Here is a 16,304-nt window from a genome sequence, read left to right as displayed (position 1 = left end):
TTATATTTCTCCAGTCACCACTTTCCTCCATACACCGTCAGATCTCCCATTCATGTTTCTTTATGATGTCTAGTTACCTTTAGTTTTTAAAAGTTGAGTCTAGTTCACAGTAAAATGCCAAACTCTGATCTCCGCCATTGCAAGCCAGTCAGTTTGGCTCAAGACAATTCTAGGAGGGAGGGTGTACGTTGACTTATTTTTCCCTTCCTCTCACTCCAGTGCCTTTGAATATTTGTAGTTGGTGGGGCGGGGGCTTTTGAGACCTCTTCCTCCATACTCCATCCGTTTCGTTTCATGGCCTTACTACGCTGGTGTTGGGAGGTCTGGAGGGGACCAGGGTAGGGGAAGATGCCACCCTAACCTGGTTTTATCCACTACTGGTTTCCATGTAGATGATATTCATGATTTTCTCAAGGCAGCGTTTAGTTTCTTCCAGTTCCCTCTGTCCCTGAGGGACAGCCATATTTCCTTTGGACTTTACCAGTGGTCCTTGCCCCTGATCCCCTTTGTTGGTAGATGTGTCTTTGTTTGGCCTGAGTATCCCTTTGGCTTCTGCAGAACTTCTCTTTCATTCCCTCCAAGGGCCATGAATATGTAGGGTGAGCATATCTCCCTTCATCCTTTTTTTGTTTTCAGGCATACTGTGTGCCTGGACTCCTTCAACAAGCTCTCAGATATCTCCAAACTCAATCTCTTTATTTTCCTATGTTTCCAAACTGCAAGGGGCACACATTGATTTCAGTCAAAATTTCTTTTCAAAGGAAACTTATTGGTTCTGCTAGGGGGACAGAATGTAAGTACTCCCACTCTGTATTAGCTGTTTTCTTAGAGCTACCTCACTCATTGAAAATGCTATATTCTTCATAAGGGTGACAATCAAGAGGATTCCCTCCCCTTCACTTCCCCCTTCCTAGTTCTTCTGTGTATTACTTATGGTTGGACCAGTTCTACTGACTCTTACTAAGGGGTTGGGAATAAGGCCTAGCCTAAATGTTGGCAGCTCCTTACAGCTCCTTTTGTTGTTGGCTATGGTCCTGGTGTTGATTTGGGGGCAGCGGAAAAAGCCCCATGGGGATTAGGTTCTTTGTAAGTGATATAAAAAGCCCAGTGACTTAAATAAAATAGATGTTTATTCTTTCCTCATGTAAAGGTCTGGAAACTTGCAGTCCAGAGCTAGTGTGATGGGTCTGTTCCATGGAGTCTTCAGGGACCCAGGTTCCTGCCTACTCACACCACCCTACCATCTGTAGGTTTCAGCCCTTGTCTTTTGGCTAAAGATGGTAATGTCCACCCATATTCCAAGCAATGGGCTGACAAAATGAGTCAAGAAGAAGCAAAAGGCAGACACTTGAAATCTCTTTTTAAAGTTTCTAGGAAGCTGTTGTAGAGTTCTTTTGTTTACATTCTACTGAGGCACATGGTGTCATAGCTACAGGGGAGCCTGGGAAGTATGAACTTTATTCTGAGCATTCAAGTAGTCAGCTAGGAATTACTGCGGAAGGATCTAAGAGGACAGTTGGCAATCTCTGTCACATTCACTGGGTGCTCTGACATTTTATTTGCGGCTATGTGCAGAATTACATCTTGACGTTTGTCTGTTCTATATGAGTTGTACATGGTCGCCAGTGTTGAAGGTCTGCAGAATGCACAGTGTTTATAGGGTATTGCAGGCTTCCAGTCAATTGTGTACAGTTAGGAGAAAGTTAAATCTTTCAGTTATAGTATCTAAGCCAAGGATGCAAATGCAGTGTGGAGTTTGTATTTTCTACTGGGGTTGTCTTGTGGTATTTCTGTCCTTTGTAATTTTCATTTCCCCAGAAGAAAGAATAGAACTGCAATAAATTGGCTAACAAAGAAGTGTATTCACTGTCAATTTGGATATTTAGGGAAGTGTCATGTCTTTCGTACAGACTTTCAATTGATGTCAAAGGGCGATTATATTTTATTTTAAAAGGCATGTTTTGGGGCGCCTGGGTGGCACAGCGGTTAAGCGTCTGCCTTCGGCTCAGGGCGTGATCCCGGCGTTGTGGGATCCGAGCCCCACGTCAGGCTCCTCTGCTGTGAGCCTGCTTCTTCCTCTCCCACTCCCCCTGCTTGTGTTCCCTCTCTCGCTGGCTGTCTCTATCTCTGTCAAATAAATAAATAAAAATCTTAAAAAAAAAAAAGGCATGTTTTATCATAGCACTATATACGACATAATATTTTAATGGTACCATAAATGGCTGTGAGCTGTAGCTATTTTAGTGTCACCATTTATTGGCTTTTGCATAAACCTGTTATGTGATAAGTTTCATTTTCCCCCATCATATTTAGCTGATGCATCGTAAACAACAGTTCCACATTCTTGAGCTCATATATACTGAGTGACCTTTCAATTTGCTTAGGAGGTATAGTGCAGTGATTTAGAACTGTTGTCTTTTCCCCCAAAGTTAACTTGGAAAAAATATTTTTATAATAAAATCTTTAAGGTACTTTGGAAACAAGCTCTGTATATTGCCTTGATTTAATAAACTACTTTTTATGGATTCTAGGAGGTTTCCCTATCTTCAGGGAAACTGATGGCAAATCTTAAGCTTACTGGCTTTAAAAAGTTCAATTACTGGGGCGCCTGGGTGGCACAGCGGTTAAGTGTCTGCCTTCGGCTCAGGGCGTGATCCTGGCGTTGTGGGATCAAGCCCCACATCAGGCTCTTCCGCTGTGAGCCTGCTTCTTCCTCTCCCACTCCCCCTGCTTGTGTTCCCTCTCTTGCTGGCTGTCTCTATCTCTGTCAAATAAATAAATAAAATCTTTAAAAAAATAAAATAAAAAGTTCGATTACTAAACTATTAGACTAAGATCCATGTTGTTGTCATTTTCAGTCAGATGTATATTATCCATGACAAAATATACATGGACCATAATCTATAATAAAGGTATATTACAGGTATGTTACAGCAGTCAGAATTAAGCCTCAGGGAACTAATACGTGTTTTAATTTTCTTCCTCACAAATTGAAGATTTTCACCCAGGCTTTTATCCTAGACCTATACACATTTAACAAATTGAGCAAGTTATAACTAGTGAAACCAATTTTCTCTATAATTAGTAGGAATTCCATTCTATAGAAATGTTTCGTTAATTTATCATAAAAGCAGTGCTGTTTTTGCTTTGTTGGCTTAGAATTAAAATAAACACTGCTTGAAAGAACTTTTGTAAAACTAGATAAATGAGGGGATGGAAATTTTCCCACTGGGAAGATGGACTCACACTTCCCTCTACCCCCCATTTACCCTACCTCTGATATGGAATGTCTTACATGTGGTTTTAATAATGGTTGGTTGTATTTAACTAAAAGAAAAATAATAATATAGTAACTTTATTTTGGTCTGCACATTAGAAATCATTTTTGTTTAATTCATTTTGATTGTAATGTCAAAAGGTCAAGCAGAATATGATGTAGTGATAGCTATATATATTTAACGGTGGTTTTATAGGGACTGTAATGTAGAAATAGAAGAATGTCACTACCAATTAAGTGGCAGTCACACACACATAAAGTCAAAGATGAGCGAAAATTCAGGTTGACAAAATTCCATTGGAATCAAGTGAACTTTGACTTATGCTTACCCTTGAGTCTTTCATGCATTATGCATTATGAAAAGCTGGACTATAAAGACAGGTATAGCATTTAATTGTAAATTTTTCTACTGGCTATAATAATGTAAAACATTTTATAAAGCATTTCCTAAACTCTTTTAAAACTTCAAAAGCACTTAAAATGGAATTAATAGATTTTCCGTAGATATTGGAAGGTCCTGATAAGGTTTTAAATATTTGAACTGTGTTCTGCATAAATTATTTGAATTCTTCTGGAAATCTAGAGCCTTTGGAAAGGACCTATTGCATCTGGCTCCCTCTTACAGGTGGTGTTCAGCAGATTGCATGTGTTCTGTTATAGGTTCACTACTGTGATAGACAAAGTGGCAAAGAGTGTGTGACCTGTCTGACATTAGCCCCTGTGCAGATGACTTTCCATGCTATTGGAAGCTCCATTGAAGCCAGCCATGACCAGGTATAATATGCCACTGCCATTTTGCTGCGTTATGGCCCAGCTGAGAAATCAGAGACCATCAAAATGGAAGCTATGTGCACACATACAGCTTTGCTTTCCCTAATACATTATCCACTAGCACCATTTGCTAGAATTTTGGAAAAATCCAAAATTTTCGTGTTGGGAAACTGGTATCGTAGGAGATTTAAATTATTTTAGACTTCTAGTTTGTAGTTCATTATTAACTTAAATATAGAATTCTCTTATATGGAAGATATAATTGCCCTACGAGTTATTTTTATTTTTAGTAATTACATATAAGAAGCAGGATTAGCAAAACTGTGGATCACACTGGAGTCTCCCTGTAATATACTCATTGAGTGAGGGTTTAGTATTATAGAATGTGTTTAAAATAACTGAACTTTCAGAACCATCAATTTACTCCCATAATTTGGGATATTATTAAAATGATACTCTAGTGTTGTTTCTACTTTTAAAGCTTTATTTCTGAAATAAAGCTAAAAATCTGAAAAGTATATTGTTTGTTAATAACAAATTCCTTTGTTTAGATAGCAGCTTGAAAACGCATCCTGTTTATAAGATACATATTTTCAATTAAAATAATCATCAGATTAGACTAAACTAATGATCTGGGTCATAGAGTTTCTAGTTTGGAGTCAAAATAAATACATATACACACAGTTTACAGTTTGACTAACCAGCTGTGCTTTCTAAATTAACTATTCACATGCAGAACAATGGTCACCCACTTTTATATCCATTTCTCAGTAAATTTGAGGATTTCTCATGGTCTTGCCTGACTAATCTTTTTTTCCTTCTCTCTGAGGAGTGCCTTTGCATGAAAAGAATAAAAGAACGTAGTAATGTATCTTCTCAAACACATGATTTATTGTCCAACTCAAAAAAGACATTCTTTTCTAGTTCATAATGTCTCTGACATTGTGGGGTTTCCAATCATCTTTTGTTGATTGGTGGAAAGGTATAGTGGGGTTTAGGAAAAAGTAACTAATTAGGCAGAAAATCTGAGTGTTAGAAACTAACCAGAGCGTAAGTTAGCTGCAGTTACCTGAGTGCATTCATACGCTTTCTTTGGGACCCTGTTTTCTGGAATATTAAATAAAGGAGTTGGAGATGACTTACAAGATCCATTCCAGTGCTACCATTTTATGATTCTGTGACTGATCTTCCTGCTCTTGGTTAAATGAGACCAGTAATAAACAGTTGACAGCATATTGACCTTGAAAGCAGCTTTGAGAGGACTCCAGTGCTTCTCGGAGTTTGGCACTGACATACGCTCTAGCTGCAGGAAAGCGTGCGGCAGGAGGAGAGGGATGTGACCTAAATGAACTTACAGAATACATTTCCCTGTATGAAACTATAACTTAGCTGTGTGCTAGGTTCAGGAGAAATGACAAGAATGTTAGACATCGTTCCTGCTGTCATGGAGCTTGTAATCTAGCAACTTTACTACTTGGAATATTTACCAAAAAGTCTAGCTACTGCTGTATCTCTCTATATCCCTCATGGCAGAAACAAATGCAAGAGCAGCGTGAGATTAACCATCCTGCAAAGACCCCTCCTCCTTAGGCTGAGCAAAGAAATGAAAGAGTGCTTCAGAAACCCACACTCCTGAGAAGAGCAACCCGTTGTTAGCAGAGGTAGCATGTTGCTGTAAAAGAATGGGAATAGAGACTGAGATCAAACCTAGATTTGCCATGAAGTAGTTGTGGAAACTTGTCTCTATACCTCTTGGAACTTGGCTTCTTCATGAGTAAAATAATGAGACTGGTTCAGGCTTATGCCCAGTCCATATGGCAAGGTATACAAAGTTCTGGGCTAGGGTTAAGTCCGTATGCCACCCTTACAAATTAGGGAAAAAAAAAAAAAAAGGTGCTTCTTCTTCAAGGCATTTTACTGCTATCCAAATCCATAAGACCTACAGCATGAAGGGAGCCCCCCCACCCCCCACCCATGAGGTGTTCAGTACATAACCTGCACAACTGTACGTATAGGTCTTATACTAGATCTATCTGGAATGTCAGTTTTACTCAATGGTAAGTAAATAAAGACATTTTTATATTAAAGCAAATACAGTTACATTAGAGATGATGAACTTGCATGAAATTTTAAGGTAAAAAAAAAGACTTTCAGGAAATGCATTGATAATAGGTGATGGTTGGAAGATGGATGGATAGGTGAATAAATGAAGGGAGCTGTGACTGGAGTGGTCATCCTATATACCAAATACTCTACTTTGGTGGCCTCCGAGGTGCAAATGGAAGTGGGGGTGTGATCAGTGCTCCTCCCTTGTACTTGGATTATTGGGCTCCCTGAGGAAAGGAGACACAGTGAACCTCTATTCCACATCCTCTAGTTTTTTTGCATTGTGTTGCCATCACCCTTTCCTCATACTGAGGGTCTGTCTAAGCAAAAAGTACTTCTTCACCATACCAAAAGCATAAACTTGATCTCATAAGTTGGAAAGGATGAACCACTAAATGCTTTTTTACCTGTTTATCAGTAAATACTTGAAAACATTTTAAAGCAAGAAAAATTAGTCATTTACAAAATGTTTTCCATTTTTAATTCATTTGAGCCAAAGCAATTGAACAAACAATAAGTATTCTGAGAAAAAAGTATATGTAAAATTTAGAGGCAATCCTTCTTATGAAACTCAAGTGGTTCCTGTCTATGTAGAAAAGTAAAGGTGAGAAATGGAAGAGCTCTCTAGCCTTGAACATTTACAGCTTACCTCATAATTTTGGATTTAACTCTAGGAATTCAGCGAAGTAATGAGTAAATGTCTTATTCAGTGTATTCACTCATGTATTAGGAGTAAGAGGACAAGGACTGTTAAATATCTCCATCAGAGGTCCATACAGATCTACGGAGTGGAGGAGAGAGTTCCAGTATCATCTGTATGCTGATGATGTCCAAATGTGTGGAATGTTAATTCTCCCGCCTCCCCCTACCAAACTTGCCTCCCCCTCCTCCCCTGTCTTTTCCTTTTATTCGTCCTGGTAAATGACACCACCAGCTACCTTGTTGCTCAAGCCAAGCTCCTTGGAGCATATTTGCCTCCTCTCTCCTCATGCTACATCCAGTTCCAGTATCCCTTCCACTGAATTACATCTGTCGCTGGACCACTTCACCACCTCCAGTGTTGCCATTGTAGTCACTATCATGGGTTGCTTTTTTTTTTTTTTAAGGTTTTATTTTTAAGTATTCTCTACACCCAACACGGGAGCTTGAACTTATCAACACCAAGATCAAGAGTCGCATGCTCTACCAACTGAGCCAGCCAGGCACCCCCTTATCATGTTTAACCCAGACAATTGTAGTAGTCTTTACACTAGCTGCCTTTTTTCTACTTCTGTTCCATTGTGGTGTATCTTCCACACAGTAGCCAAAATTATTTTAAGTTAATCAGATCACATTATTCAGCTGTTCAGAACCTTCCAGTGGCTTCCCATCACACCTACTATAAATCCAAAATTTTTGTTATGGCATGTAAGTCCCTTTGTGATTTGGCTCTCTCCACCTCTCCAATTGTAATTCCTACCACTCTCCTTTCCACTCATTATTCCAGTCTCATTGGCTTTGTTGCCAGTTATATCATGACAGATAAAAGAAACCAGACTCAAAAGGCTGCATACTATAGATGCAATGTGTATGACATTCTGGAGAAGGCAGAACTATAGAGATAGAAAACAGATCATTGGTTGCCAGGAGCTGAGGAGGGATTGACCGTAAATTGTCACAACAATTTTTGGGGTTGATGGAAATGTGGTTTATCTTGATTGTGGTGGTAGAACATGACTGTATGCATTTATTAAACTTACAGAACTGTATGCTAAAAAGGGTAAATTTTATTGTACTTAGACTATACCTCAATAAACTTAACTTTAAAAAAAAAGCCAGATTCATTCCTATATCAGTGACCCATATATGGAATTGACCTCGGGAAATGTGGAAACATGACATCCCTTTCCTTTCCTGCATTCTCTGAAAATGCTGGATCCTCCTTAGAATGCACTAAGTTAAACTTAGAGCCTGATTTAGAGCTTCCCTGAATGCTAGTGGTTAGTTAAGGCCTGCTTCAGGCTTCCAGGATAATTATCTCCAAAAAGTGGTCTAAGCCTGCCTGACTTCAGGGAAGGGGTCTGTAGTGTTTCCCATTTGGGAGCTCTGACTTCTCATCCAGGCAGTGGACAGTCATTCAGGCTGGTTGCTGCCTGGGAGTCCCTGTGGTATCTGGGTGAAAATGTTCTATGTACGTTTGCTTTATTGATCACAGCAAATGTGATACTATAAATTTACATTAGTTTAGAATGTTCAACTGTCCAGAATAAAAACAGTTTAAATTTCCAGATACGGAGTTTCTTTTCAAATATTTTTTAGCAAACATTTGTTAACTGAACAACTCTCTGGGAATATTGCACCAGATACTAGAGCGTACAAAGATAACTAACTTCTAGTCCTCTTAATAAGCTAGATAACTAACTTAATGTAGTCTTCGGTGAGCTGATCATCCTGTGAAATTTTAAATCTGCAGATCATATGGTGGCTTCAGCGAAGAGCAGTCATCCTTATTCATTAGTGAAGTAAAGAGCTCATCTGTTTGGTAAGATGGAGGTAGTGAGGGTTTTGCTCCACGTTTTTCAGTAGGTCCTGTTTGGAAATTATATTGGTTAGGGGGCATTATTAAAAGCAAAATCCTTTGTAATAGCGCAGAAAGGTTTTTGGAATCCTCTTGATATAATTTGGTATAATTCACCAAATATTCTTTCCTCTCTCCTTCTGGCCTGACACTTCACATCTTTCTTCATCACTCTTGGATGTTACTGAGTACTGCCTATCTCTCTCTCTGTTACTTACATCAGTCACCTTCTAGGTAGCCTCAATATCATAAACTTCCTTCCCTGTCTTTTTATTTTTTTCATTCACCTTTATGTAGACTGCATTATTAATCTCACAATCTCAACAATACTGGGTAAGCAGACATAGATTAGTTAAAATACCGTAGCTTAGCTTCTAGTTACTAGTTTTACCACTGCCTATCTCATTTTGTTCAGGTTAGCTTTGGAACTCACTTGCTTCATATAAAAAAATGAATAAATCAGCCACCTAACCAAGCACTAACTTGCCAATGAAGTATACCGTGTGGAAATTACGATTTGCTTTAATCTCCTAGTCAACACAAAATGAAATGATATGGAGTAACGGACGATGCATACTTAGCACAGTACTTAGAATTTGTGAAATGAACGATTCTTCAACAGAAAAGAAACAGGAACCAAATTTATATTAAATGTGTTTCCTGTGTACCAGCTATTGTGCTAGGCTCTACATCCATTCTTTTGCTTAATTCTCATAATAATACTATGAGGCATAAACGGTAGTGGTTGTATGTTTGCTTCATTTGCTACATTACCTATAAGGGTTTATGCCCAGATTAGCAAATCAAGCTGAGTTGTTCACCGTGTGTGGGCTTTGACTGGAATTCAAGGCAGACTTCTCAGTGAAAGGACAACCATGAAGTGTAACAAGTTACAAATCTAATGGGTATTCTGTTCTACTTTTGCTTAAATTCTGCTCGTGGTTTTTTTTTTTTCTGATTAATTAAAAATCTCTTTCCCTTAGTAATTATTCTATAATGTCTTACAGTTGTATAATAATTTAAAACTAAGTGGGGTGCCTGGGTAGCGCAGGCGTTAAGCGTCCCCCTTCGGCTCAGGGCGTGATCCCGGCATTCCGGGATCGAGTCCCACATCGGGCTCCTCCACTGGGATCCTGCTTCTTCCTCTCCCATTCCCCTGCTGTGTTCCCTCTCTCACTGGCTATCTCTCTGTCACATAAATAAATAAAATCTTTTTAAAAAATAATAATTTAAAACTAAGAAAGAAAAAGCCTTCACACATAATAAATATATACTATCACAACAATAATATATGGATTGATTATAGACTATATCCAGAACTTTGTGGTACTAAATGGCCTTAAATGATAGTGCATATAGTCCCTTTGCCTTGAGGTAATTGTAGCCTAATGGAGTGTATCAGCTAGGATGCTTTTGGCTACAAGTAACAGAAAACCTGACTCATACTGGCTTAAACAATAAGGAACCTTGTTATCTCCCATAACAGGGAATTCAGAGGAAGAGTGAACTCCAGGCTTAGTTGATAAAGTAGCTCAGTGATGTCAACAAGGACTCAGGTTATTCCATTTCTTAGCTCAGCTTCATCCTCTGGCTCATGGAGACATGGTCACAGTTTTTCTCTGTGTCACTGGGAGTGTAGCCATATTTAAAAGAAAATGAGAGATCTGATCTTACTGGTCTCCTTTTAGGGGCAAAGACATCTATATCAGGAACCCCTTCAGCCATCTTTCCTTCATGGCGCAGGCTTGGATTGGGTCATTCACAAACCCATCTCTAAACTAGTCACTGGCCAAGGAAATGAGATCACTATGAGTTTATTTTTATTTTTTAAAGATTTTTTTTTTTAAGTAATCACCCAATGTGGGGCTGGAACTCATGACCCCAAGCTCAAGAGTCACATGTTTTACTGACTGAGCCAGACAGGTACCCCAAGATCACTATGAGTTTTTTGTGTTTGTTTTTTTTTTTTTAAGATTTTTTTATTTGAGAGAGAAAGCAAGCAGGTAGGAGGAGGGGCAGAGGAAGAGAGAAAATCCTGAGGCAGACTCCCCGCTGAGTGCAGAGCCTGATGACTGACATGAGGCTCAGGGCTTGATCCCAGGACCTTGAGATCATGACCCGAATCAAGAACATGACCTGATCTGAAATCAAGAGTCTGCTGCCTAACCAACTGAGCCACCCAGATGCCCCAAGGTCAACATGAGTTTAAATGCTTGGGGTAAAATGGTTGTTGAGAAGTCAACTACGGGGACTAGTACATGAGGAATTAAATGCCATATATATAATGTTAAATTTTCTAGTAAACCCATTAAAAAATTTTAAAAACAGGTAAACTTGCTCTTAATATATTTTATTTAACCCAATATATCTAAAGTATCACTTCAGCATATAATCAACTTTTAAAATTATTGAGGTATTTAATCTTTCTTCATATATCTCATTTTGGACCAGCCAAAATATACTCTGAGTATATATAACTATCATTAGGAATCCATCATATATTTCTATTAATTCTCTCACTGATCTGTTTGTAACCTTTAATTTGCCTGATCTATCATGCATACGCTTACAACCTCCTCAGGGTCCTGAATTAATTTCTTCAAGTTCTGGGGCCTGCCTCCTGATTCTAGCATTCCACAGTGTAGTACACATGTCAGTATCCACTGAAGAATGTCACCGGGGAATGCAGTCCTCGGAATCTAAAGAGGCATGAACTTCATAGGTTTGAGGAACAAGTACACAAGACAAAGTTTTTTATTAATATAAGAAGGACACACTTAAATGGCATTGGATAATAACAGACCCCATGTCATCATCATCCTAGAGGTATCTGTAATGGGGTTCTGGCATTCTTTGTTTTACATAGATTCAGTATGGGTTTTGAACTTCAGCTGTTTGATTTGCTCCACATAGCAAGCCACCGAGCTGAGTGCCATGGGGTGTCGACAGAGAGAGTATGATCACTGCCATTGGCAGCTTCTGCAAGGTCCTGCAGCTGCCAAAATTCAAAACATAACTTGATTTTCATCTACTTTTTATGAAATAGGGTGCTAAGAGAAATAGTAGAAGGGCACATCACCTTTAATGTTTGCTTTGAGAAATTGCTTTCATATTTACTGATGTTTTTTCATATTGAAGTATTTAAAAATATTTCCTCTACTTGAAACATATCCCATGATTATAGGACTAAAATTTCTTCTTTCTGGCTTTTAACTTTATTATATGAAATTCTCATTTTACACAAATATATATTATAGTTGAGGAATTTAATCATATCTTTTTTCTTTACATTTTATAGTTCAGTAAATTAGCCCAATAGTTCACATTGTGTTTTTTGTTTTTAGTTATTCTTGAATTGAGATATAATTGACAAATAACATTGTATTAGTTTTAAATGTACAACATTTTATTTGAAATGACTGCCACAGTAAATTTAGTTAACATCTATCACCACACATAGTTACAAATTCAGTCATATCTTCAAAGAAAACATTTCAGCAGGAAGTCGCTGGGAACAACTTCTCACAATAGTTAATTACTCATTGATGGACTAGAATAGGAGTCAGCAAACTATGGCCTGCAGGCCAAATCCAGCCTACCACCTGAATTAAGATGGTTTTTAGATTTTGAAATGATGGAAAAAAGATCAAAAGAAGAGTAATATTTCATGACATGATAATTTTATGAAATTCGAATTTTAGTATTCAGGTATTATCTATGGCCACATGCTCCACAGCATCAGAGATGGGTGGTTATGAAAAAGCCTGAAATACCATCTGCCTCTTTACAGAAAAAATTTGTTGGTCTAATTCCTGGACTAGAAGGAGAACATTAGGCTTTCACATTTTGAATTTGTATCAAATGGTTATTTTATACGTGGTCATTCAGAGTTCATTCTCTTTTAGAAAGAGCCAGTTTTCTGGAAATACTTCCCATATTATAGCACTAGTTACATTTGATTGTGAATTTTGGATTTATTTACTCTACAATAGAAATCAGTTTTTTTTCCCTAAGGGAATAATAAGTCTTTCTTCATCAGCATTCATCAGAGCATTGAAAGAAAGTTTGTCTGTAGCATAGGTTACTTTTTTCTCCTTTCGAAATCCCATTTAGAAGCACTACATAGGTGGACTTTTTTTTTTTGTTTTTAAGTCGTAGGGGATGTTCTCTTGTTTCCGTAGTGGTCTTTCACTTCTTTCGTTTCAGATGTATAAGCAGTTTCTAGAACCAACAGTGAGTTATAGGGGAAGGTAATGGGAAGACTAAATATTATGTATTTTATAACTGACTCATGATTTCATTTATGCTTAGTATAGCATGACCACATTTCTAAGAGGTTGCATATATCCAGTGATATTGTGCACACAAGTGACTTATTAACTTGACCTGTAAAATAATTTTGGACTATAGTCAAAACCTATGTACTTAACTTACTGTTTTCTTTCTCCCACTTTTTCCTGAAGTGATGAATAACAGCTATTTTAATCAACAGAAAGTGTGAAATTTCAAGTTTCAAAAAACCTGACTTTTCTCAACTACACTGAAAAAGATTTTTTAGGTGGTTGTTTGACCCATACCCCAGCCTACCTGTAGCTGTGTTTCACAACAGATTACCCCTTTGAAGATAATTTCATGTTCATGATCTCAACAAATTAAAGTACAGAACCAAAAGTATTTTCTAGATTTTTCTCCCTAATAAGTTTTGTTCAATTTAGGACCTACATACATACTCCATATCAGTAGTTCCTTAATTTTTAATTCAGGATTCTACTTTTACATTATTTAAGTTGGAATTTAATATTTCTACTGTTCTGTAGAACTATATATTTGAAGTTGATTTGAAGATCGTTGGGGAAACATTCTACAAACTTTTCTGTTAACAGTTCATACTAATGAATCATAACCAGATACATTATTAAAACAATAAATACCATATGTATATAATGGGCTAAATGGATGTGAAAGTTATAGTGGAAAACTGTTGCATATATAGACTTTTTTAAAGTGACGATCAATGGAATACAGCTCCCTAGGCCACAGATTTGAGAGCATTATTGCCCACTGGAGGTCTCTTTTACAACCTAAAGAGTATTACCTTCCTTGTAAACTCAAATTATGGTGTTGTGTATGATTTATTATACTATTTAAAACTGAAAAACAGAAACCTTCTCTCTCTTAGTAACACACCTTCAATTAAGTCATGCCTCTCCCCATTTCCAAAATTCTTTTTTAGACAAACCAGTTATTTTTCAGAATATTCAATTTTATTCTTTCATTGCTAATAGTTATTTGGCCTGCTCTCTTTGTTTCTAAGTTGGCAGCTAATGCCTTTTCAGATCACATATTTTAAAAATATCCTTTAGTTAATTTGCTTCTCTTTGCATCCTCTGATGAAAGAATGTGAAGACAGTTTTAAGCCCGCAAATATTTAACATATTTGAAATTAGTAAGGGTCAACATAGTGATAAAAAACGTCTGTTACCCTTCCTAGGCAATCCAGTGGTGTGCTCTTAGCAAACCTGGTATCTTTGGCAAGAAGTGTCACCGATTCTACCAAGACCCACACTTAAATTTCTCACTCCGAAAGACTAATATGCCAGTAGGCTTCCTACCTGGTTCACCTAAGCTCATATGCAGAGAGAGGTCATGCCTTCACATAGGTTCTTGCTGTAGAAGGAAACATAATAAGAAATTTTTCAGCTCAGGGACAGATTTGCTTTACTGCAGTTTCTATGTTTCAGATACATTTCTTCATTCTATGCCACTGTTTGCTGGTCTCCTTACCTAGCATATCCTTACTTGTCTTTTTGGCTGAACCTTGAACTCTGACTCCTGGTTATTTAGCTACTGTCTGCTCTGTTGGTTTGTCATGGCCTACTAGTACTTTTGTTCTGTTTGACCTTGTACTGCCTAATTGACCATTGACATTGGCTTCTGAGTGTTGTGTGTCCTTCACCTTGCATTACAGAGACTCGTTGTTCTCATATTGCTCTCCAAATCCAAAAGTGCCTATGATGGACAGAAGTCCATTTTATTGATATTATATTCTACAGTCATTATAAAATCCAGAGAATATCAATTGACTCGGTGGGACTGATACTCAGTTTGTGTCCTCTGATGTGGCTATACATACATATATTAAAATGTGTAAATACTTTCATCCTACTTGATAAATAGCTGCTGGCCCATATTCCACCCGCCTACAATCCTGGCCTCATATCTAGGACCTGTAGGACCTCTCCATGATCTAGGTACTAATGGATCATTTCTTGGGCCAACAGGAGTTTTCAGGACTGTTTTGTTGTCTGATTTCATTGATTGGTGTTCATGCCACACAAATAATTAAAAATGTTAAATATCACTTCTGCTTTCAGAGGTATATGTAAGAGTTAAGTTCTTTGAGGGGAGAGACATAGAGACATCCTAAAGTGATCATTTTTCTTAAAAGATTTTTGAAAATTTCCATAGGAAATCAAGAAGCATTTTATTAACTCAGCAATCATGTACTAAGCGTGTCCATCACTGTACTAAATGATAAGAAGTATTTCCAATTTTGTAAACTGGGAAAGCCCTCAAATTGAGTATAATCAAAAGTTGGAGGTGGGATATATGGGAACTCTTTGTACTTTGTGTTCAATTTTACTGTGAATCTGAAATGCTTTAAAAAATAAAATCCATTTAAAAGGAAAAAATATTGGAGAAACAACAAAACACATACAGAAGTAATTGAGGACTGATTGAAAGCTGACATGTTTAGTGTCAGAAATGTTTACAAAATCTATGTGTGTATATATGAATATAGAAAAGCTTGGTATACAGACAAGATCAAGAGCAGATTAAGCCTCTTCTAGGAGTTCATCTGATTAAGCCTCTTTTAGGAATTGATGGACCAAAAGTTGAAAGACAGATCACAAGGGATCTCCACATAGAGGAAACAACATGAGAAAAATTAGGAACATGGAAATTGGCAAAGGAATATGTGGGGAAAAACTCAACTTGATGGGAGCTCCAGGAATAAATGATGTTGCATAAAATCGAAGCAGTTGAGCACATTTTGACAGCTAGGTTAAGAAGTATGAATTTTATGTTTTTGTAGCAAAGAACCATTCTTCAGTCAGCAGCAGGGGTTATGATTATGTCAGTGTCTGTAAGATCAATCTAGTAGCCAGATGCAGAATTGACTTTGGTAGGAAGGAAAGCTTCTATCATAGTAATTCAGGAATGAATGGGTGCTGGTTATCTTGATGGGTGTGTATCTTAAAATGGCAAGAAAAACAGCATCTCTCCCAGAGACACGTTGCATGAAAAGAATCAGCAGACCTTCATGACCAGCTGAGTATGACAGAAAGAAACAGATTAAAAATAGCTTCAAAGGCACACTACCAATATGGCAGAATGACAGCTGGACAATTGTTTTCAAAAAGCAATAGTGAAACTAGACAGAATTATCAAAAAAAGCAATTTTAGGACTCTGGAAATTGACCAAAAGCACTCAACAAATTGAAAAGCATTTATTCATGGAGAAACTGGTGGACTTCAGGTAAGAAAAGTAGGATTCTGTGGAGTTCCTGCCTGTAGCTGTGCCCCACCTTC

General features: G+C 37.6%; 1 protein-coding gene across 4 annotated transcripts in view; it reads left to right on the top strand.

Moving 5' to 3' along the window:
* Positions 1 to 16,304, top strand: part of STAU2 (staufen double-stranded RNA binding protein 2) — a 308,534-nt gene that overhangs the window by 206,559 nt on the left and 85,671 nt on the right. For 3 of the 4 annotated variants that reach the window (XM_019807357.2, XM_034668202.1, XM_034668204.1), the window contains one exon: positions 3,938 to 4,051. The exons of the other annotated variant lie outside the window; for it this stretch is intronic. In XM_019807357.2, the coding sequence (XP_019662916.2) occupies positions 3,938 to 4,051 (114 nt within the window). The remainder of the gene's footprint in view (positions 1 to 3,937; positions 4,052 to 16,304) is intronic. 4 annotated transcript variants of the gene reach the window in all.

The sequence above is a fragment of the Ailuropoda melanoleuca genome, chromosome 9, assembly GCF_002007445.2.
Source record: "Ailuropoda melanoleuca isolate Jingjing chromosome 9, ASM200744v2, whole genome shotgun sequence".
Lineage (NCBI taxonomy): Eukaryota > Metazoa > Chordata > Mammalia > Carnivora > Ursidae > Ailuropoda > Ailuropoda melanoleuca.
The sequence above is the reverse complement of the archived record's forward strand: the minus strand, read 5'-3'. Positions and strand labels throughout refer to the sequence as shown.